The 23,124-nt window shown below is 45.4% G+C and overlaps 1 protein-coding gene across 1 annotated transcript in view; it reads right to left on the bottom strand.

The window, feature by feature from the left end:
- The window catches only part of ldb3a (LIM domain binding 3a), a gene marked incomplete at both ends in the record, with an annotated part of 145,563 nt that overhangs the window by 58,499 nt on the left and 63,940 nt on the right, over positions 1-23,124 (bottom strand). The window contains one exon of the mRNA XM_080523011.1: positions 8,593-8,615. Within this exon, the coding sequence (XP_080379137.1) occupies positions 8,593-8,615 (23 nt within the window). The remainder of the gene's footprint in view (positions 1-8,592; positions 8,616-23,124) is intronic.

Below are 23,124 nucleotides of genomic sequence, written 5' to 3'. Positions count from 1 at the left end.
TGATGTAGAGGTGATGTAGGGGTGATGTAGGTGTGATGTAGAGGTGATGTAGAGGTGATGTAGATGCGATGTAGGGGTGATGTAGAGGTGATGTAGGGGTGTTGTAGAGGTGATGTAGAGGTGATGTAGATGCGATGTAGGGGTGATGTAGGGGTGATGTAGGTGTGATGTAGAGGTGATGTAGAGGTGATGTAGATGCGATGTAGGGGTGATGTAGAGGTGATGTAGGGGTTATGTAGAGGTGATGTAGGGTCGATGTAGAGGTGATGTAGAGATGATTTAGAGGTGATGTAGGGGTGATGTAGAGGTGATGTAGAGGTGATGTAGGGATGATGTAGAAGTGATGTAGGGGTGATGTAGAGGTGATGTAGGGATGATGTAGAAGTGATGTAGGGGTGATGTAGAGGTGATGTAGGGATGATGTAGAGGTGATGTAGAGGTGATGTAGAGGTGATGTAGAGGTGATGTAGAGGTGATGTTAGGGTGATGTAAGGTGATGTAGAGGTGATGTAGAGGTGATGTAGAGGTGATGTAGAGGTGATGTAGATGTGATGTAGAGGTGATGTAGAGGTGATGTAGAGGTGATGTAGGGATAATGTAGAGGTGATGTAGAGGTGATGTTAGGGTGATGTAGAGGTGATGTAGGGATGATGTAGAGGTGATGTAGGGGTGATGTAGAGGTGATATAGAGGTGATGTATAGGTGATGTAAGGGTGATGTAGAGGTGATGTAAGGGTGATGTAGGGGTGATGTAGAGGTGATGTAGAGGTGATGTAGGGGTGATGTAGAGGTGATGTAGGGGTGATGTAGGGATGATGTAGAGGTGATGTAGGGGTGATGTAGAGGTGATGTAGGGATTATGTAGAGGTGATGTAGAGGTGATGTAGAGGTGATGTAGAGGTGATGTAGGGGCGATGTAGAGGTTATGTAGGGGTGATGTAGAGGTGATGTAGAGGTGATGTAGAGGTGATGTAGAGGTGATATAGAGGTGATGTAGAAGTGATGTAAGGGTGATGTAGGGGTGATGTAGGGGTGATGTAGAGGTGATGTAGAGGTGATGTAGAGATGATTTAGAGGTGATGTAGGGGTGATGTAGGGGTGATGTAGAGGTGATGTAGAAGTTATGTAGAGGTGATGTAGAGGTTATGTAGGGGTGATGTAGAGGTGATGTAGAGGTGATGTAGAGGTGATGTAGAGGTGATGTAGAGGTGATGTAGAGATGATTTAGAGGTGATGTAGGGGTGATGTAGGGGTGATGTAGAGGTGATGTAGAAGTTATGTAGAGGTGATGTAGAGGTTATGTAGGGGTGATGTAGAGGTGATGTAGAAGTTATGTAGATGTGATGTAGGGGTGATGTAGAGGTGATGTAGGGATGATTTAGAGGTGATGTAGGGGTGATGTAGGGGTGATGTAGAGGTGATGTAGAAGTTATGTAGAGGTGATGTAGAGGTGATGTAGAGATGATTTAGAGGTGATGTAGGGGTGATGTAGAGGTGATGTAGAAGTTATGTAGAGGTGATGTAGAGGTGATGTAGAGATGATTTAGAGGTGATGTAGGGGTGATGTAGGGGTGATGTAGAGGTGATGTAGAAGTTATGTAGAGGTGATGTAGGGTCGATGTAGAGGTGATGTAGAGGTGATGTAGGGGTGTTGTAGAGGTGATGTAGGGGTGATGTAGAGGTGATGTAGAGGTGATGTAGGGGTGTTGTAGAGGTGATGTAGGGGTGATGTAGAGGTGATGTAGAGGTGATGTAGAGATGATTTAGAGGTGATGTAGGGGTGATGTAGGGGTGATGTAGAGGTGATGTAGAAGTTATGTAGAGGTGATGTAGGGTCGATGTAGAGGTGATGTAGAGATGATTTAGAGGTGATGTAGAGGTTATGTAGGGGTGATGTAGAGGTGATGTAGGGGTGATGTAGGGGTGATGTAGAGGTGATGTAGAGGTGATGTAGAGGTGATGTAGGGATGATGTAGGTGTGATGTAGGGGTGATGTAGAGGTGATGTAGGGGTGATGTAGGGGTGATGTAGAGGTTATGTAGGGGTGATGTAGAGGTGATGTAGGGGTGATGTAGGTGTGATGTAGAGGTGATGTAGGGGTGATGTAGAGGTGATGTAGATGTGATGTAGGGGTGATGTAGAGGTGATGTAGGGGTGTTGTAGAGGTGATGTAGAGGTGATGTAGGGGTGATGTAGGGGTGATGTAGAGGTGATGTAGGGTCGATGTAGAGGTGATGTAGAGGTGATGTAGGGGTGTTGTAGAGGTGATGTAGAGGTGATGTAGAGGTGATGTAGGGGTGTTGTAGAGGTGATGTAGGGGTGTTGTAGAGGTGATGTAGAGGTGATGTAGGGATGATGTAGAGGTGATGTAGAGGTGATGTAGGGGTGATGTAGAGGTGATGTAGGGTCGATGTAGAGGTGATGTAGAGATGATTTAGAGGTGATGTAGGGGTGATGTAGAGGTGATGTAGAGGTGATGTAGGGGTGATGTAGAGGTGATGTAGGGGTGTTGTAGAGGTGATGTAGAGGTGATGTAGGGATGATGTAGAGGTGATGTAGAGGTGATGTAGGGGTGATGTAGAGGTGATGTAGGGTCGATGTAGAGGTGATGTAGAGATGATTTAGAGGTGATGTAGGGGTGATGTAGAGGTGATGTAGAGGTGATGTAATGGTTATGTAGGGGTGATGTAGAGGTGATGTAGAGATGATGTAGAGGGGATGTAGAGGTGATGTAGAGGTGATGTAGGGATGATGTAGAGGTGATGTAGAGGTGATGTAGGGGTGATGTAGAGGTGATGTAGGGTCGATGTAGAGGTGATGTAGAGATGATTTAGAGGTGATGTAGGGGTGATGTAGAGGTGATGTAGAGGTGTTGTAGAAGTGATGTAGAGGTGATGTAGAGGTGATGTAGAGGTGATGTAGAGGTGATTTAGAGGTGTTGTAGAGGTGATGTAGAGGTGATGTAGAGGGAATGTAGGGATGATGTAGAGGTGATGTAGATGTGATGTAGAGGTGATGTAGGGGTGATGTAGAGGTGATGTAGAGGTGATATAGAGGTGATGTAGAGGTGATGTTAGGGTGATGTAGAGGTGATGTAGGGGTGATGTAGAGGTGATGTAGGGATGATGTAGAGGTGATGTAGGGGTGATGTAGAGGTGATATAGGGATGATGTAGAGGTGATGTAGGGGTGATGTAGAGGTGATGTAGAGGTGATGTAGAGGTGATGTAGATGTGATGTAGAGGTGATGTAGGGGTGATGTAGAGGTGATGTAGAGGTGATGTAGAGGTGATGTTAGGGTGATGTAGAGGTGATATAGGGATGATGTAGAGGTGATGTAGAGGTGATGTAGAGGTGATGTAGAGGTGATATAGAGGTGATGTAGAGGTGATGTTAGGGTGATGTAGAGGTGATGTAGAGGTGATGTAGAGGTGATATAGGGATGATGTAGAGGTGATGTAGAGGTGATGTAGGGGTGATGTAGAGGTGATGTAGAGGTGATGTAGAGGTGATGTAGAGGTGATATAGGGATGATGTAGAGGTGATGTAGGGGTGATGTAGAGGTGATGTAGAGGTGATGTAGAGGTGATGTAGAGGTGATGTAGGGGTGATGTAGAGGTGATATAGAGGTGATGTATAGGTGATGTAAGGGTGATGTAGAGGTGATGTAAGGGTGATGTAGGGGTGATGTAGAGGTGATGTAGAGGTGATGTAGGGGTGATGTAGAGGTGATGTAGGGGTTATGTAGAGGTGATGTAGAGGTGATGTAGAGGTGATGTAGAGGTGATGTAGAGGTTATGTAGGGGTGATGTAGAGGTAATGTAGGGATGATGTAGAGGTGATGTAGAGGTGATGTAGAGGTGTTGTAGGGGTGATGTAGAGGTGATGTAGAGGTGATGTAGAGGTGATGTTAGGGTGATGTAGAGGTAATGTAGGGATGATGTAGAGAGGATGTAGAGGTGATGTAGAGGTGATGTAAGGGTGATGTAGAGGTGATGTAGAGGTGATGTAGGGGTGATGTAGAGGTGATGTAGGGGTTATGTAGAGGTGATGTAGAGGTGATGTAGAGGTGATGTAGGGGTGATGTAGAGGTGATGTAGAGGTGATGTAGAGGTGATGTAGAGGTGATGTAGGGGTGATGTAGAGGTGATATAGAGGTGATGTATAGGTGATGTAAGGGTGATGTAGAGGTGATGTAGAGGTGATGTAGGGGTGATGTAGAGGTGATGTAGGGGTTATGTAGAGGTGATGTAGAGGTGATGTAGAGGTGATGTAGAGGTGATGTAGAGGTTATGTAGGGGTGATGTAGAGGTGATGTAGAGGTGATGTAGAGGTGATGTAGAGGTGATATAGAGGTGATGTAGAGGTGATGTAGAGGTGATATAGGGGTGATGTAGAGGTGATGTAGGGGTGATGTAGAGGTGATGTAGAAGTTATGTAGGGATGATGTAGAGGTGATGTAGGGGTGATGTAGGGGTGATGTAGAGGTGATGTAGAGGTGATGTAGAGGTGATGTAGGGATGATGTAGAGGTGATGTAGGGGTGATGTAGGTGTGATGTAGAGGTGATGTAGAGGTGATGTAGAGGTGATGTAGATGTGATGTAGGGGTGATGTAGAGGTGATGTAGAGGTGTTGTAGAAGTGATGTAGAGGTGATGTAGGGGCGATGTAGAGTTGATGTAGAGGTGATGTAGGGATGATGTAGAGGTGATGTAGGGGTGATGTAGTGGTGATGTAGAGGTGATGTAGGGGTGATGTAGTGATGATGTAGAGGTGATGTAGAGGTGATGTAGAGGTGATGTAGAGGTGATGTAGAGGTGTTGTAGAGGTGATGTAGAGGTGATTTAGAGGTGATGTAGGGGTGATTTAGGGGTGATGTAGGGGTGATGTAGAGGTGATGTAGGGATGATGTAGAGGTTATGTAGAGGTGATGTAGAGGTGATGTAGAGGTGATGTAGGGATGATGTAGAGGTGATGTAGAGGTGATGTAGGGGTGATTTAGGGGTGATGTAGAGGTGATATAGAGGTGATGTAGAGGTGATGTAGAGGTGATGTAGGCGTGATGTAGACGTGATGTAGAGGTGATGTAAGGGTGATGTAGAGGTGATGTACAGGTGATGTAAGGGTGATGTAGGGGTGATGTAGGGGTGATGTAGAGGTGATATAGAGGTGATATAGAGGTGATGTAGAGGTGATGTAAGGGTGATGTAAGGGTGATGTAGATGTGATGTAGAGGTGATGTGGAGGTGATGTAGGGGTGATGTAGGGGTGATGTAGGGGTGATGTAGAGGTGATGTAGAGGTGATGTAGAGGTGATGTAGGGGTGATGTAGAGGTGATGTAGAGGTGATGTAGGGGTTATGTAGGGGTGATGTAGAGGTAATGTAGGGATGATGTAGAGGGGATGTAGAGGTGATGTAGAGGTGATGTAGGGGTGATGTAGGCATGATGTAGAGGTGTTGTAGGGGTGATGTAGAGGTGATGTAGAGGTGATGTAGAGGTGATGTTAGGGTGATGTAGAGGTAATGTAGGGATGATGTAGAGAGGATGTAGAGGTGATGTAGAGGTGATGTAAGGGTGATGTAGAGGTGATGTAGAGGTGATGTAGAGGTGATGTAGGGGTGATGTAGAGGTGATGTAGGGGTTATGTAGAGGTGATGTAGAGGTGATGTAGAGGTGATGTAGAGGTGATGTAGAGGTGATATAGAGGTGATGTAGAGGTGATGTAGAGGTGATATAGGGGTGATGTAGGGGTGATGTAGAGGTGATGTAGAGGTGATGTAGAGGTGATGTAGGGGTGATGTAGAGGTGATGTAGAAGTTATGTAGGGATGATGTAGAGGTGATGTAGAGGTGATGTAGGGGTGATGTAGAGGTGATGTAGAAGTTATGTAGGGATGATGTAGAGGTGATGTAGGGGTGATGTAGGGGTGATGTAGAGGTGATGTAGAGGTGATGTAGAGGTGATGTAGGGATGATGTAGAGGTGATGTAGGGGTGATGTAGGTGTGATGTAGAGGTGATGTAGAGGTGATGTAGAGGTGATGTAGATGTGATGTAGGGGTGATGTAGAGGTGATGTAGAGGTGTTGTAGAAGTGATGTAGAGGTGATGTAGGGGCGATGTAGAGTTGATGTAGAGGTGATGTAGGGATGATGTAGAGGTGATGTAGGGGTGATGTAGTGGTGATGTAGAGGTGATGTAGGGGTGATGTAGTGATGATGTAGAGGTGATGTAGAGGTGATGTAGAGGTGATGTAGAGGTGATGTAGAGGTGTTGTAGAGGTGATGTAGAGGTGATTTAGAGGTGATGTAGGGGTGATTTAGGGGTGATGTAGGGGTGATGTAGAGGTGATGTAGGGATGATGTAGAGGTTATGTAGAGGTGATGTAGAGGTGATGTAGAGGTGATATAGAGGTGATGTAGAGGTGATGTAGAGGTGATGTAGGCGTGATGTAGGGGTGATTTAGGGGTGATGTAGAGGTGATATAGAGGTGATGTAGAGGTGATGTAGAGGTGATGTAGGCGTGATGTAGACGTGATGTAGAGGTGATGTAAGGGTGATGTAGAGGTGATGTACAGGTGATGTAAGGGTGATGTAGGGGTGATGTAGGGGTGATGTAGAGGTGATATAGAGGTGATATAGAGGTGATGTAGAGGTGATGTAGGGGTGATGTAGAGGTGATGTAGAGGTGATGTAGGGGTGATTTAGGGGTGATGTAGAGGTGATATAGAGGTGATGTAGAGGTGATGTAGAGGTGATGTAGGCGTGATGTAGACGTGATGTAGAGGTGATGTAGAGGTGTTGTAGAGGTGATGTAGAGGTGATGTACAGGTGATGTAAGGGTGATGTAGAGGTGATGTAGAGGTGATGTGGAGGTGATGTAGAGGTGATGTAGAGGTGATGTTAGGGTGATGTAGAGGTGATGTAAGGGTGATGTAGAGGTGATGTAGGGGTGATGTAGAGGTGATGTAGAGGTGATGTACAGGTGATGTAAGGGTGATGTAGAGGTGATGTAGAGGTGATGTGGAGGTGATGTAGAGGTGATGTAGAGGTGATGTTAGGGTGATGTAGAGGTGATGTAGGGGTGATGTAGGGGTGATGTAGAGGTGATGTAGAGGTGATGTAGAGGTGATGTAGGGGTGATGTAGAGGTGATGTAGAGGTGATGTAGGGGTGATGTAGAGGTGATGTAGAGGTGATGTAGAGGTGATGTAGGGGTGATGTAGGGGTGATGTAGAGGTGATGTAGAGGTGATGTGGGGGTGATGTGATGTAGAGGTGATGTGATGTAGAGGTGATGTAGAGGTGATGTAGGGGTGATGTAGAGGTGATGTAGAGGTGATGAAGGGGTGATGTAGAGGTGATGTAGAGGTGATGTAGAGGTGATTTAGAGGTGATGTAGAGGTGTTGTAGAGGTGATGGAGGGGTGATGTAGGGGTTATGTAGAGGTGATGTAGAGGTGATGTAGATGTGATGTGATGTAGAGGTGATGTGATGTAGAGGTGATGTAGAGGTGATGTGATGTAGAGGTGATGTAGAGGTGACTTGTACCACAGCAAGCGTGCTTTCTGTTAGACCTGCTTGGTGGGCACCCACAGGCCAGTTCACACCCTGGACCACACAGGTCAGAGGTTATAGGTCAACTCACACACCTGAACACACAGACACACAGGTCAGAGGTTATAGGTCAACTCACACACCTGAACACACAGACACACAGGTCAGAGGTTATAGGTCAACTCACACACCTGACCACACATAGACACACAGGTCAGAGGTCAGATCATTCAGATGGACAGGGGTCGAGAGCCGTAGAAAGTTATTTATCAACTAAAACTCAATCACACAAACACGTCACCCTCCCACACTCTGATGGGATGCCTGGAGTTCACGCCTGCATGGTTCAGAGGGACGTTAATGACCTCCACATTCTAATGACCTCCACATTCTAATGACCTCCACATTCTAATGACCTCCACACCCTAATGTCCTCCACATCCTAATGAGAAATTAGGCGGATGAAGCCTTGTCCGTGTGAAGCCACAAACATCAGACGCCTAAAAATATCACAATGGTTGAGAGGCAGAGGGCAGGACTCCTCCTCCTGCACTCCCTCGTTGCCTGGGACGACCTTCCCATCCCGAGCCGACAGGTCATGTTGGTTCACTCCAAACACCCAGCTGTTGAACACCAAAGCATCAAGGCAGCCCCATGCAGGTCCGCATGCAGGGCCACAGCAGCGGCCTCTCTTTCCTCCAGGACCGACGGTAACAATGCATGGTTTTGTCCAGCCCAGCCCTAACGCACCCAGCCCTAACACACCCAGCCCTAACACACCCCATCCAACTGACTATCCGACTCAACCTGGTCCTCAATCAAGAAGACCACGATTAGTTCAATGAAGAGCCTCGGCTGGGGCAGGAACATGCACGGCGCCCACGCTCCAGGGACAGAGTTTGAGACCACGGCTGTCAGCTACATCACACCATGCGACCGCAACCACACAGCATGTCCACCACAACCACACAGCATGTCCACCACAACCACACAGCATGTCAACGGCAGTGCGACATCACATCCGAGGGAGGGTACTAACTTGGTAGGAGTGTTGGTAATAACCTGAGGAGGCGGCGGAGGGGAGAGAGAGAGAGAGAGAGAGAGAGAGAGAGAGAGAGAGAGAGAGAGAGAGAGACAGTGATTAATAATACAATTACAGTTTAGGACCCACCGCCACAAGGCTGGGAGGATACTGTAAATGCTGGAAGGCAGGATGGAGACACAGACTCTCTGGAGGTCAGAGTTGGGGTTAGGATTAGGGTTAGGGTTAGAGAGAGAGGGAAAGAGAGAGAGAGACAGAGAGAGAGAGAGAGAGACAGACTGGGGAAGCTACACTGACACCTGGAAATAACAGTGAACCTGAGTGAGTACTGCTTTATAACCTGGATTCTAAAGGACAGCCTGCAACCTCAATAACCCTGAGGTGTGAAAAGGAAAGGTGTGAAAGCCTTACTTGTACATCAACAATGGAAGCAAAACTTCATATTCCAGAGCTCCACATCCTCTCCACATGTGCAAATTCCTCCAATCCTTGCCTGGACTCTACACACCTCCACACAGAAGCCATCAAAGTAGAGTTTCCAGAAAAAATTACAAATGAATCTGCAAGGAAGAAATACTGCAAGGAAGAAATACTGCTACTGTACCATCAGGAACGCCTACTTCCTTGCAGATTCATTTGTAATTTTTCCCGAGCTTCGCTGGGCAAATCTGACCACAACATTGTCCATCTGATCCCATCCTACAGGCAGAGACTAAAAGTGTCAAAACCTGTAGTGAAGTTGTACAGAACATGGAACAGCAAGGCTAAGGAGAGAACCAGCGCCTGTTTAGAGCGGGCTGGCTGTGACGAGGGCTATGTGGAGTGGGCGGGGGCTGAGGCTGGTAATGACTTGGATGTGTACACTGACACTGCGTCGTCATTCGTCAGCTACTGTGAGGAAGCGTGTGTTCCAACTCGGACCAGGGTCAGTTACAATAATGACAAACCCTGGTTCACAGCCCAGCTCAGAAGGCTGAGGTTGGAGAAGGAGGATGCCTGGCGGAGGGGTGACAATAACAGGTTTTGAGACACCAGGTACAAGTTTGAGGCAGCTGTTAACACTAGGGCAGCCGTGAGGTGTCATTTGATCTCAGTGAGTACAAAAAAAAAATTCTACCTTTGCACTCGAACAAATTTCAGGACCCACCTTTCATGACTTTTCCTAGATATGTGCGTTCTACCACCCAGCATCTTTACATTTTCAAAATCGAGTTAGTATAAAGCGATTTTGCAGTATTTCTGTGTGTTTCTGTGTATTTGCCTAGGTATTCGGCTGACATCTTTTTCTCCAAGGCTGCAATTCTCTTTTATATCAGCAGAGGTCGCAAGGGGACACACACTGTGCTCAATCTTCAGGCTTCAGTGCTGAATTAGATACAGTGGATAATACTAATATTTGTAACAAAATGTGTCTATATATAGGCTATATATAGAAATAGTGATACATAAGATATGTATATGTACAGACAGTTATGAAAATGATAAACTGTACAGTATGTCTCCCAATCCCTTCGGATTTGTTGGAGCTGAGTTTTTTTTTTCACAGCGGGTTTACCCAAGTTCCATGCAATAGTGATTAGATATTATGATATGTGTAGCCTATGTACAGTTATGAATGATACACTGCACAGTATGTACCTATCAAGTTGTGTGGTGCATGCATAGCTACCGCAGCAAAGTAATTGCAGTAGCTTACATTTGATTATGCCTGTACTCATCAATGAATATTATATAACGAACAGATATTTATAATATTGTATATAATGTATTTTTTGTATATCACTGTAGACCACGGTGCTAGACCACTGGACCACCTCAGGCCACCAGCAATAACCATAATTGTGGATTACTATTTACAATTAGTAGTCTCCTAATCTCGCTACAGTTTGAGCGAGACTGTAACTACTTTTGTTTCAGCCCATTCTTGCCTATAGACAACTGTACAATCATTCATATTTAGTTTATTCACCCAATAAAGTAAAGATGAATAATACTGCCCTTCACCTTATTATCAGATGTTCAGTTATGATTAGACCTGTGTCGGCAATGATAATAATACACAACAGGCAAGACGGTTGTAGCCTACATATACGCAGATTAATATGTGTAGATTAGTTTTCGAACATTAGATAGTTGATTTTGGCAACATTGTAGTAGCCAATTGCAGAGTGTATTAATTATTTTGTTTGTTTGAATCCTCACTGTGTTCATGTTATAATGTGCAGTGAACAAACAATTGTTGGGTGAATAAACTGTCTCTTGCCACAAATTGGAATTATCTTGCCGTGAAATGTGTACATCAAATAAAATGATGTCGGCGATCTAGTAGAACTGGAGCGGGACAAGCGTCTCCCGCGCCTGTCTCGTTCCAGCGAGTCAACTCGTGTTCCAAATACAGATGACTCAATAAGACATATGCGCTCTGCGCTGCGGGCTACATTTGATTATGTAATCATCAACGAATATATATATATATAAGATATTATGATATGTGTAGCAGTTATGAATGATACACTGCACAGTATGTACCTATCACGTTGTGTGGTGCATGCATAGCTACCGCAGCAAAGTAATTGCAGTAGCCTACGTTTGATTATGCCTGTACTCATCAACAAATATTATATAACGAACAGATATTTATAATATTGTATTGTATTTGTATATAATGTTGTTGTATAATGTTTTTTCTGAGTGGGGCAGTCCCACTCATAGTTTTAATTTTATTGGACTGATATAGTGAAGACAGACAGGAAAGTAAGGAGAAGTAGTCTCGTGCGCCTGCCCCCCCCCCACACCTCCCACCAGAAAGGTTGTACTCAGTTGTACTCAACTCTCTCAACTCTCGCAGCAGTAGTAATGAAAGTAATTGCAGTAGCCTACATTTGATTTGACATCAACGAATATTATATAACGAACGGATATTTATAATAGACCTACAGTATATAATGTATTATTATTTATTCTGAGCAGTCCCATGGTGACCCGTGGTGACCACCACGTAAATAGGCTACACACCACCGAGGCAGAAGAGAGAAAAAGTTTAGGGGCAGAGGGAGAGAGTTTAGGGGCAGAGGAGAGCCAAGCGGGTTTCAAAGCTTACAAGCAGGGGCTGACAGGCTGATGTTACGGCCGGCGTGAAGTTCACGACAAATAAACACGACAGGCTTGTCCATCTCTGTGAAGCTCATAATTATAATAACACAATATTGCAATATTTATTACGATTATTTTTGTATAATAATAATCAACCATCATTCGTTAGTAATGAAAACTCCTGCAGTCCCGATCAATCTCCTCTCCACTTTACACATTACATAACCAAGATTTCTTTTGACATCACAACAATGTCAACACAATCACAACAGAATCTTATTTTATCCAATCAGGTTTTATATTTTGATTATGACATCGTGGGCCCTATTATGCACTTCTTAACTTGCCGTCTTAAGTCTTAATTAAGACGCACCGCCAGGTTAAGACCTACCGCCACCCTTATTATGCGCTTCATACGCGCTACTGCTATTATGCAGGTGTCGATAGGCGCCCACACATAAGACGTAAAACTCCCGTGCATATATTGCTCATTGTGGGAGTGTTCATATGTTAATGAAGTGCACTAGGCGCCCCTGCTATTATGCGATCTGACTTTGCTCCTAGCGCTAAGAAGTGGTTTGAAAAGTTCTTAAGTTTAGACTTCATGCACGTTTTGAAACACGAGCGCGCCTCCGCGGTTTGCGCATGCATGTGGGCACACATGAACACGCACGTGGCTCCACGGCAAGACGTCAATTACGGTCACAGTATAAATGCTTTATTTCAGAAGGGAGAGGCCAGCGCTGTACAGTATGTTGCCTCCGCATACTGTGCACATACAGTACGAGCATGCCGTGCGTAATATAATGACATCAACATCTGTCATTCCTGCAGTCTTCCAGCGACCCCTCTGTAATACTTCTCAACTCACAAGCGGAGGTATTGCTGTGTTTATTCAGAAAATAATCATGCACGAGCTTGTTACTTTCTTCTGCAGAGAAGCGCGCTGACCTCCTTCTTAGGACTTCCATAATAGCATAGCGCTAATGACTCAACGCAGCCGGTTCTTAAAGGGAATGGCACCTGGCACGCTGATTGGGTTGATTGAGAAGACGCCCAAAACACACCCATGACTAATTTATTTGCTTAGCGCCGGGTTTTAGGCGCCCACTACCGCACGCATAATAGCAAAGTGGCCTTGACCACGCCTCCACGTCTTAAATTTAGATCTACCGCCTCGTCTTATTGCTTCAAACTTATGAAGTGCATAATAGGGCCCCATGTCTTTCAACATTGTCACACTTTTCATTACACACATTAGCGGCATCAAAAATGATGGGCTGGGCGTGCGAGGGAGCGTGCTTATTCTGGCAGATTGTGAAATATTAAAACCAATAACATTCTGAATGATTTATCATTCTGTACTCTTTCTCTCCTTTCTTTCATGTATTGTCTTTCAGCTCTTTTCACTAATATAGGTGAAACTAACTATAACAGGTTGCGGCACATGAACGCAGGTATGCGCTCCTCTGAGATCATTCAAGTTTCAAGTTTATTTGTCATTATACCAAATACAATTATATAATGTAATCAAAATAAAAAGAATGAACATATTCAGCCATTCCATATAATCACATATAACAACCCCTGTGAGGAGTTGCAGGGGCTGACAGGCTGACGTTACCGGCGAAGTTCACGACAAATAAACAGACTTTATCACTGTGAAGCTCATAATTATGATAACACAATATTGCAATATTTATTACTTTTCTTTTTTAATAATGATAATCAACTTTCATTCGTTAGTAAAGCTCTCAATCAATCTCCTCTCCATATATATAATTTATATTTACATTTGTTCCATAGTTCGTTTTCAGCTGACTCAAGCTTCATATCAGATTGCGCTAATAATTTCCCCGCTTCTCTGCGCATAGGAACTTTATGCCTTTTTAGAGGTAGTGATCTTGTCATTTTCTCTTCTTGTGTGACATCGCCATCCAGCGATCTTTGTGCGTCAATACACACTCCCCCATCGTGAAGAGTGGTCGTGTGATTCGACACCTCGTCGCGCTAAAAGTAGGTGAAAAAACGTCGCGCTCGCAGTGTTAAGCAGGCAAAACATCGCTACTCCGAGAAACTGCAACAACAATTCTCAGATGGCAACGGCGCCTCTGTCTGGAAGGGTCTAAAACAAATTACCAACTACAAACCAAAACCCCCTCAGATCACAGAAAACACTCTCCTTGCTAATGAGCTGAACAAGTTTTACTGCAGATTCCAACTACAGTCTGCCCCCTCTGCTACTGCCCCCCCTCCCCCCCTCTCCCCAACCTCCCCTCCTCCCCCCTCTCCATCCCCGAGCCCCACCCCCTCTGCCCGCCCGTACCTCTCTGTCTCAGAGAGAGAGGTGAACCGCCTGTTCAAGAGACAGAACCCCCGAAAGGCGGCCGGACCGGATGCTGTCTCACCCTCCATGTTGAAGTTCTGCGCTGACCAGCTGTCCCCTGTGTTCAGCAACATCTTCAACTCCTCCCTGGAGTGCTGTCAGGTACTAGCCTGCTTCAAGACATCCACCATCATCCCTGTCCCCAAAAAGTCGAGGATCACAGGCCTGAATGACTACAGACCCGTTGCCCTGACCTCTGTAGTCATGAAGGTCTTTGAACGCCTCGTCCTTGCCGACCTGAAGTCCATCACAGACCCTCTCCTAGACCCCCTGCAGTTCGCGTATAGAGTGTATAGAACAGGTCAGTGGAAGACGCGGTCAACATGGCTCTACACTATGTCCTGGAACATCTGGACACGGCCGGGACCTACGCCAGAATCCTGTTCGTGGACTTCAGTTCGGCATTCAACACCATCTTGCCACCCATACTGAAGTGTGGGCTCTCTGCGCTGCAGGTGCCTGACTACACCTGCAGGTGGATTACGGACTTCCTGTCCAACAGGACCCAGTGGGCGAAGCTCGGGAAGTCCATCTCCGAGCTGAGGACCATCAGCACCATTTCCCCGCAGGGCTGTGTCCTGTCTCCCCTCCTGTTTTCCCTCTACACAAACTGCTGCACCTCCAGCCACCAGTCGGTCAAGCTCCTTAAGTTCGCAGACGATACCACCCTGGTAGGGCTCATCTCCAGGGGGATGAATCTGCTTACAGGAGCGAGATCGACTTGGTGGTCTCCTGGTGCACCCGGAACAACCTAGAGCTGAATGCTCTTAAGACGGTGGAGCTGATAGTGGACTTCAGGAGGAACCCGCCCCCTCCCTCTCCAATCATACTGGGAGGCACTCCAGTCACCACAGTGGAGTCATGCCGCGTCCTTGGGGTGACAGTCTATCGGGACTTGAAGTGGGGGCCCAACATCGACGCCCTCACAAAAAAGGCCCAGAAGAGACTGTTTTTCCTGAGGCAGCTCAGGAAATTCCACCTCCCAAAGACCATGCTGGTAAATTTCTATACGGCCATTATTGAGTCCATCGTCACCTCCGCCATCATCATCTGGTTCCCCGGTGCAGCAGCCAAGGACAAGGCCAAGCTGCAGCGAGTGATACGCTTGGCGGAGAGGGTGATTGGCTGCCCTTTGCCCCCCCTTGAGGCCCTGTTTAAAAGTAGGGCTTTGGGGAGGGCCAGGAAGATCATGGCCGACCCCGCACACCTAGGACACGGTCTCTTTGCCCCGCTCCCCTCAGGCAGAAGGTTGCGGTCACTAAAAACTGTGAAGGATGGCATGGCACGCTGCCATAATAGATCACTACCCCTCTGTCATAAAAGAACGTTTTAGTTGTGGATGGAGACTACGAATAAATTCAGAGGATGAACAAACCATTATAAACGTCTACAAAAAAGGAACAGTGATGATCCAGGGCAATCTGAACCACTTTGAGGAAGACTTTCCCAAAATCTAAGAGAGAGCACAGGAGAAGACAATCCACTCTGGTGACGACACCCCCACCACCCCCACCCTCACCACAGGCCAGCTGGACATCCTACCTCCAGCTGATAACATCACAAAAACACCCGAAGTAAAGAGTCATCCTCCAACCAAAGAGTCCTATTCGCTCTCTTAGTTTAGAGACAGATTCACACTGTTGGAGATAAAGCAAGTGGAGATGGAACACACACTCAACACACTCCAACCTGGGCAGACAACAGTCCAGAACAAGAACAACTCCCGAACCAGACTCAGTGACTCAGAGGGGGAGAGCTTGTCTGTTCTCTGGACTGTGGTTAAAAAACTCCAAGTCAATGAAGAGGCTTCCAAGCAGGAGATAAGGCAACTCAAAGAAGAGGTGAGAAAGCTCAAAGAGGAAGTGAGAATACTGACCAGCGAACGAACTGTAAAAGAGCCATCCACCCCCTCACAGGACCCTGCAGAACAACAGGATCAAGATGACAACACCAGCCAACCAGGACCACCACCAAACCAAGAACCACAAATTCAAGCGACCCCTTCTCAATCAGACCCCATTACCGAACCTCAAAATCCACAAATGATACTCCTCATAGACTCAAACGGGAGATATGTGGAAGAGCAAAAATTCTTCCCAAATCACAGAGTTCTAAAACTAAAGTGTCAGAATACCAGTCATGCAATGGAGCTGCTGACAGAGCCACATCATCATTCACACTGGCACAAACGACCTGAGGAAGCAGGGAGAAGAGGTGGCCAAGTCTATCAAGGGAGTGATAACCAAGGCCTCCTCCACATTCCCTCACGCAAAGGTAGTCATCTCTACCCTGCTACCGAGGTGGGACTTCCACCCAGCCTTCATCAAAAACATAAACGCTGAAATATCCAGAGAGTGTGCAATGAAGCAAAATGGATACTTGGCGGCCCACCCCACCCTGGACGAGTACAGTCTATATGACCAAGTGCACATCTTCAAGGCAACAGTCCCCGTTTTTGCAAAGACCCTGAAGGATGTCACACTAGACCGCAGACCGAACACATCCTACAGGAGCAACAGAGACCATCAGAACACCACCTCACACAGACCATCATCTAGACGACCTGCTGCACCCAGAGAACACCCTGCTGCATCTAGAGGACATCTAGAGGACACCCTGCTACATCTAGAGGACACCCTGCTACATCTAGAGGACAGCCTGCTACATCTAGAGGACACCCTGCTACATCTAGAGGACACCCTGCTACATCTAGAGGACAGCCTGCTACATCCAGAGGACACCCTGCTACATCTAGAGGACACCCTGCTACATCTAGAGGACACCCTGCTACATCCAGAGAACACCCTGCTACATCTAGAGGACAGTCTGCTGCACCTAGAGGTCACTCGGCTGCACCAAATAGACACCCTGCTGCACCCCAGGCAAGGCCCACCCCGCCCCTGCCATCCCCATACCACACATATGCGCAGGCTGTGAACAGAGGAAGCCCAAAACCCACACCTGGCAGAGCCCCACACTACGACCTGAGCATACACCAGATGCTCAGTGAGCTCTACGCAGTCATGGTCCGGGACTAAAACCATTAGAACAAAAACAACATGGAATACAAATCTTGAACAATTTCATCCTGGAACATTCAAGGTCTGAGGTCGACTGCTTTTGGCATTAAGAGCAGAAACCCCTTCACCAATGAAATTTCAAACACAGACATAATTATCCTACAGGAGACATGGTACAGAGGAGATGGTCCCACTGGCTGTCCCGCCAACTATAGAGAGCTGGTAGTACCATCCACCAAGCTACCTGGGATCAGACAGGGACGAGACTCGGGAGGTATCCTAATATGGCAAAAATTAGATCTCTCTTACTCCATTAGGCCAATCAAAACGGGAGCTTTCTACATATGGCTAGAAATAAATAAGGAACTTACCTCAACCGAGAAAAATATCCTCCTGTGTGCTACATACATCACCCAATTGAATCCCCATTTTTTAAAGACGACATGTTCTCCATCCTAGAGGAGGAAATTAACCATTTCCAGTCCTGTGGTCACATTGTAATCTGTGGAGACCTCAACGCCAGGACAGGACGAGAACCTGACACCCTCAGCACACAGGGTGACAAACACCTACCAGGAGGTGGTAACATCCCCTCCCCAATATGCCCCCCCAGACACAACTACGACAAGGCAACAAACAAACATGGGTCACAACTCCTACAGCTCTGTCGTTCACTGGGACTGTAGATAGTCAACGGTAGGCTTCGAGGAGACTCCTATGGTAGGTACACCTACAGCTCATCTCTGGGTAACAGTACAGTAGATTACTTCATCACTTTAGCCTGGTGTCTCTCAGAGCGTTCACAATCAGCCCATTAACACCCCTGTCAGACCACAGAAAAACCACAGTCTACCTGAACAGTTCAACACCCAATCATGAAGTAGTAAAACCTACCAAACTACACACTATTAAAAAATACTACAAATGGAAGGAAGGTAGTGTAGAAACATATCAAAACGCTATTAGACAACAACAAGTTCAATCACTATTAGACCAGTTCCTGAAAGAAAACGTTCAATACAACAGTGAAGGTGTAAACAGGGCAGTAGAAAACCTTAATAATATATTTGACCTTTCAGCCTCCTTATCTGACCTAAAGGCCTCAAATAGAAAAGCCCATAAAATAACAACAATGACAAATGGTTCGACAACGAGTGTCAAAACCTCAGAAAGGAACTAAGGAACCTATCAAACCAAAAACATAGAGACCAAGACAACCAGAGCACACGTCTTCACTATGGTGAAACATTAAAACTGTATAAAAATACAGTAAAGAAAAAAAGGGACCAACATGTTAGAAACCAGCTACACTCTATAGAGGAATCCATAAAAACAAACAGATTCTGGTAAAAATTAAACACTCTAAATAAACAAAAACATGAGGATCCAAAAGGGAGATGTATGGGTAAATCACTTCTCCAATCTCTTTGGTCCAATAGAGAAAAATAAACAGCAAAGACACATCAACTACAAAGTTTAGTCAGCCATAAAAGACTACCAGAACCCGCTAGACCAGTGGTTCTCAACCTTTTTTGGGCCAGCGCCCCCCTGTCCATTATCCAGGTCTCTTACCGCCCCCCATCAAAAAAAGTTGGCTTTTTTTCTTCCCTGAATATTAATGTTGACTAATATTCTGTGTTATATCATTTAAAAAGCATGTCACTGAATGCCAAATAATGGATTTGATTTAACTGGGCAGTTGGAATATCATTATCATTAGTTTACCAGAGAGCAGAAAAGCCATGTGAATGTAAATAAAAATGCTGTTTATGAGTGTTAAACAAACTCAGACAACATCAGAGAATACAAACAGACTGTTTTATGATGCTAATATTTATACATTTTGCATTGGACTTTGTTAACAAAGTCCCAAAGTTCAGAGCACTGCGCTCTGGGAGCGCTCAGAGATGGGTGCTCTGACTGAAAAGACGGTTTGCCCGAGCGAACTGACCGTTCGTGCATTTACGAACGTACCTGTAATAACACTGCTGACAGCTGATCAATCGCAAGCAGACAGAGTAGTGGTTTCCTATAGCAACAAAAGACGTTGACAGCTGTTCGGAGTGCTTATGTGTTCGTTTCCAGGGCATCACATGAGGAGCAACATATCACTAAAAATGTTAGTTTGTAAACGTTAAGACGAACACATCGCAATGCTAACCTCAGAATGTCACTAGGGATAACATCCACAACAACACTTAACAGTAATACATTTATGTAATATACTGTGATGAACCTGCGAGGGGAGGGGACATTCGTAGCAGATTTCTCCAGGTTAGATTATTGGTAAGCAACAGAGAACTTTCCGGACTGGTTTATTACAATACGATCGCTTTTTTGAGATAGGTTGTTCCTGCTGTGATGTTCTGGTATGGTGGTATGGTATTAGCACTCATTTGAACTAAATTAAATAAGCTGTATTGAAAGGAAGCGAACGCATAAGCGCAGAGGGTAGTGTGTATACGCGGGGAGGGAGTATTTGGCACGACAGGCTTACGTCACCGGCGGGGACATGGACTGAGTATCAAAACTAACATAAGAAATATTCTCTCTCGCTTATAGCCAACAATTACAATGAGCCTACAAACTGAAACATATGTCACTCAAGCATAGCCTACAAGGAAAACACTCATAGAAATTAAACAAGACCGTACATTAAACAACACCTTATCACTGTTAGATGAGCAACACAAATTAAATAGCCTATTCCTCATAAATCTTCGCCAACTGGCTAAATCCAAAGACAATCAACTATTTACAGTTATATAGCCTATTCCACTCCTATCCGTGTTCATTTGCGGGTGCTATGCAAGAAAAGGATGGCAAGGGTTGAAACATGACATTACAGATGGGATGAACCGGGGTTCTTTCTATCGTAGACTAGCATAGTATTGCAATTTCTGCACTGTACATGAACTGTCAAAATTCTTCTACAATGCAGCTTACCCAGACACATTGGAAACTATCAAAAGCTCTGCCTTTGCTAGCTGAGTTTTTAGCTTCATCTTCTTGTTGACACTCTCACTTTAAAAAAAATGTGGGCGCTGCGCTACGTGTGTTTGCATCACAGAGCCCGGCCAAGTTTAGAACACTGCGCTCTGGGAGCGCTCAGAGATGGGCGCTCTGACTGAAAAGACGGTTTGTCCGAGCGAACTGACCGTTCGTGCATTTACGAACGTACCCGTAATAACACTGCTGACAGCTGTTTTTCATGAGAAAAATACTTTCTGCGTGAACGCCCCCCAAGAACACCTCAACGCCCCCCTTTTAAAAATATTTGGTCCAGCGCCCCCCGATGTTGTCTGAACGCCCCCTGGGGGGCGGTACCGCCCCCGTTGAGAAACGATGCGCTAGACTCTCCAATTACACTAAAATAAGTACAGGACAAAATAAAATCACTTGAAACCAAGAAGGCCTTTGGTGTTGATGGCATCCTAAATTAAATGGTAAAATTAACAGACGTCAAATTCCAAATTGGCTTTTTACCAAAGTATCGTACAACAGACCATATATTCACCTTCAGTAGCCTGATTGACAACCAAATAAACAAAAACAAAAGCAAACTATTCGCCTGTTTCGTGGATTTCAAAAAGGCCTTCGATTCAATTTGGCACAAGGGTCTGTTATTCACACTGTTGGAAAATGGTGTTGGAGGAAAAACCTACGACATCATAAAGTCAATGTACACTAACAACAAGTGTGCTGTTAAGATTGGCAAAAAACAAAGTTCTTTTCCCAAAGCCGGGGGGTTAGACAGGGATGCAGCTTGAGTCCAACCCTCTTCAACATCTATATCAACAATTTGGCAAAAACATTAGAGCAGTCTGCAGCACTTGGCATCCCCCTAGTAGACACAGAAGTCGAATGTCTACTGTTTGCTGATGACCTGGTGCTGCTGTCCCCAACCAAAGAAGGGCTACAACAACACCTTGACCTTCTATACAAATTCTCCAAGACCTGGGCCTTGACAGTGAATCTCACTAAGACAGAAATTATGATTTTCCAAAAAAGATCCAGCCTCCAGCACCACAAATTCAAATTCTTCCTAGATACAATTGCCCTAGAACATACAAAGAATTATACCTACCTCGGCCTAAACATCAGCACCACAGGCAGCTTCAACAAAGCTGTGAACGACCTGAGAGACAAGGCAATGGGGGCTTTTTACGCCATCAAAAGAAACATCAAATTAGACATCCCTATGGTTGCGAGGTCTGGGGTCCACCTGCCAACCAAGATTTTACGAAATGGGGCAAACACCAAATTGAGACTGCATGCAGAGTTCTGCAAATCCATTCTTCGTATCCAACGTAAAACACAAAATAACGCATGCAGAGCAGAATTAGGACGATACCCACTAATTATAAAAATTCGAAAGAGATATTTTACATTTTACAACCACCTAAAAGAAAGTGACCCTGACACGCTCCACAACAAAGCCCTTACCCACAGAGAGACTCTAGGGAGATGCCCCCTCAGCCAGCTAGTTCTGGGACTCTCACAGTCACAAGCTGAGCCACCTATTAGACTAATCCAAATGATAAGAAAACAAAAAGAAAATTACCTGACACATTGGCAAGAATTAACCAAAAACCAGAGCAAATTGGAATGCTATTTGGCACTAAACAGAAAATACACAGTGGCAGAATACCTGAATACTGTGACAGACCCAAAACTAAGGAAATCCTTGACTATGTACAGACTCAGTGAACACAGACTGGCCATCAAGAAAGGCTGCCACAGGCAGACCTGGCTCCCCAGACCAGACAGACTGTGCACCCACTGCACACTAAACCAGGTGGAAACAGAGCTGCACTTTTTAAGTACCTGCCAGCTGTACAAGGACATCAGGGACACATACTTCCCACTGATCACCAACACCCAGGGAGACTTTGAGGACTTGACCAATGTCGAAAGGCTACCATATCTGCTGGGTGAGGTACAGCAATGTGCAAGCTAACCCTATTCTAGAATAATTGTATGTACATTGTTTTTGTTTTGTATGTTCACACTTCACACGCTTTGGCAATGTAAATGTATGTTTCCCATGCCAATAAAGCCCTTTAAAATTGAATTGAGAGAGAGAGAGAGACAGAGAGAGAGAGAGAGAGAGAGAGACAGAGAGAGAGACAAAGAGAGAGACAGAGAGAGAGACAGACAGAGAGAAAGAGAGAGAGAGAGAGAGCAGATATATCGGGGGTGTTTACAGTTAGATCAGGGGGAACCTGTACCTTATCCAGGGCCTTTTAAAGAGACCCCCAGAACAGGTGCTATCCCCAGGCAATCACCATGACAACCCCCCTGGCAATAATAATAATAATCATCATCATCATCATAATAATAATAATAACCTTTATTTGTATAGCACTTTCCCTGCAAACGTTGCAGCTCATCAATACTTTGCATGTCCTCACTAACATGATGAACTCCCCTTCCTCATCCCTTGTTTCGTTGAGGATGACAGTAGGCCTTTGGCTGTCTGCACTTTACTACCAAGACTAGGGGGCGCAGTACAATATTGTGCAACAGCCTTGAATGCCTTGTCTGTAAGGAGGCAAAGACTCTACTTCTGAGAGAAAGTTGGGAGTGCATTTGTCGGATGCCTGGATCAATGGGGCTGAGTAGCCCCGTTCAAAAGCAGTTGCGGAAAAATATTTATAAACACCACGACAGTCTTGCTCATAAACGAGCTGTTGAAAACATAAGCAAGTGCTTCCGAAGAAAGTAGCAGAACTCAGCTCCAGTAGCCCTATGTATAGGAGACAGTTCGTTCAGGGCAGCCTATACTGTCGCTAAAGAAAGGATGCCTTATACAAAACTGAATCCAATTATGAAAGTTAATGAGATGAATGGCGCGACAGTCGGCCCTACTCACCGATCCGATCATTGATATGCCCAGATTGTAGAGCACATTGCACAAGAGATGAATAAGAAATTCATTTCTAATGTCAAATCACTTGATTCCCGTATTAGCATAACATTAGAAGAAAGCACAATTCATGGACGAGCATACATGATTATTTATATCAG

Source organism: Nansenia antarctica (assembly GCF_963989245.1).
Source record: "Nansenia antarctica genome assembly, chromosome: 2".
Lineage (NCBI taxonomy): Eukaryota > Metazoa > Chordata > Actinopteri > Argentiniformes > Microstomatidae > Nansenia > Nansenia antarctica.
Note: the sequence above shows the minus strand (reverse complement) of the source record. Positions and strands in the feature narration are given on the sequence as shown.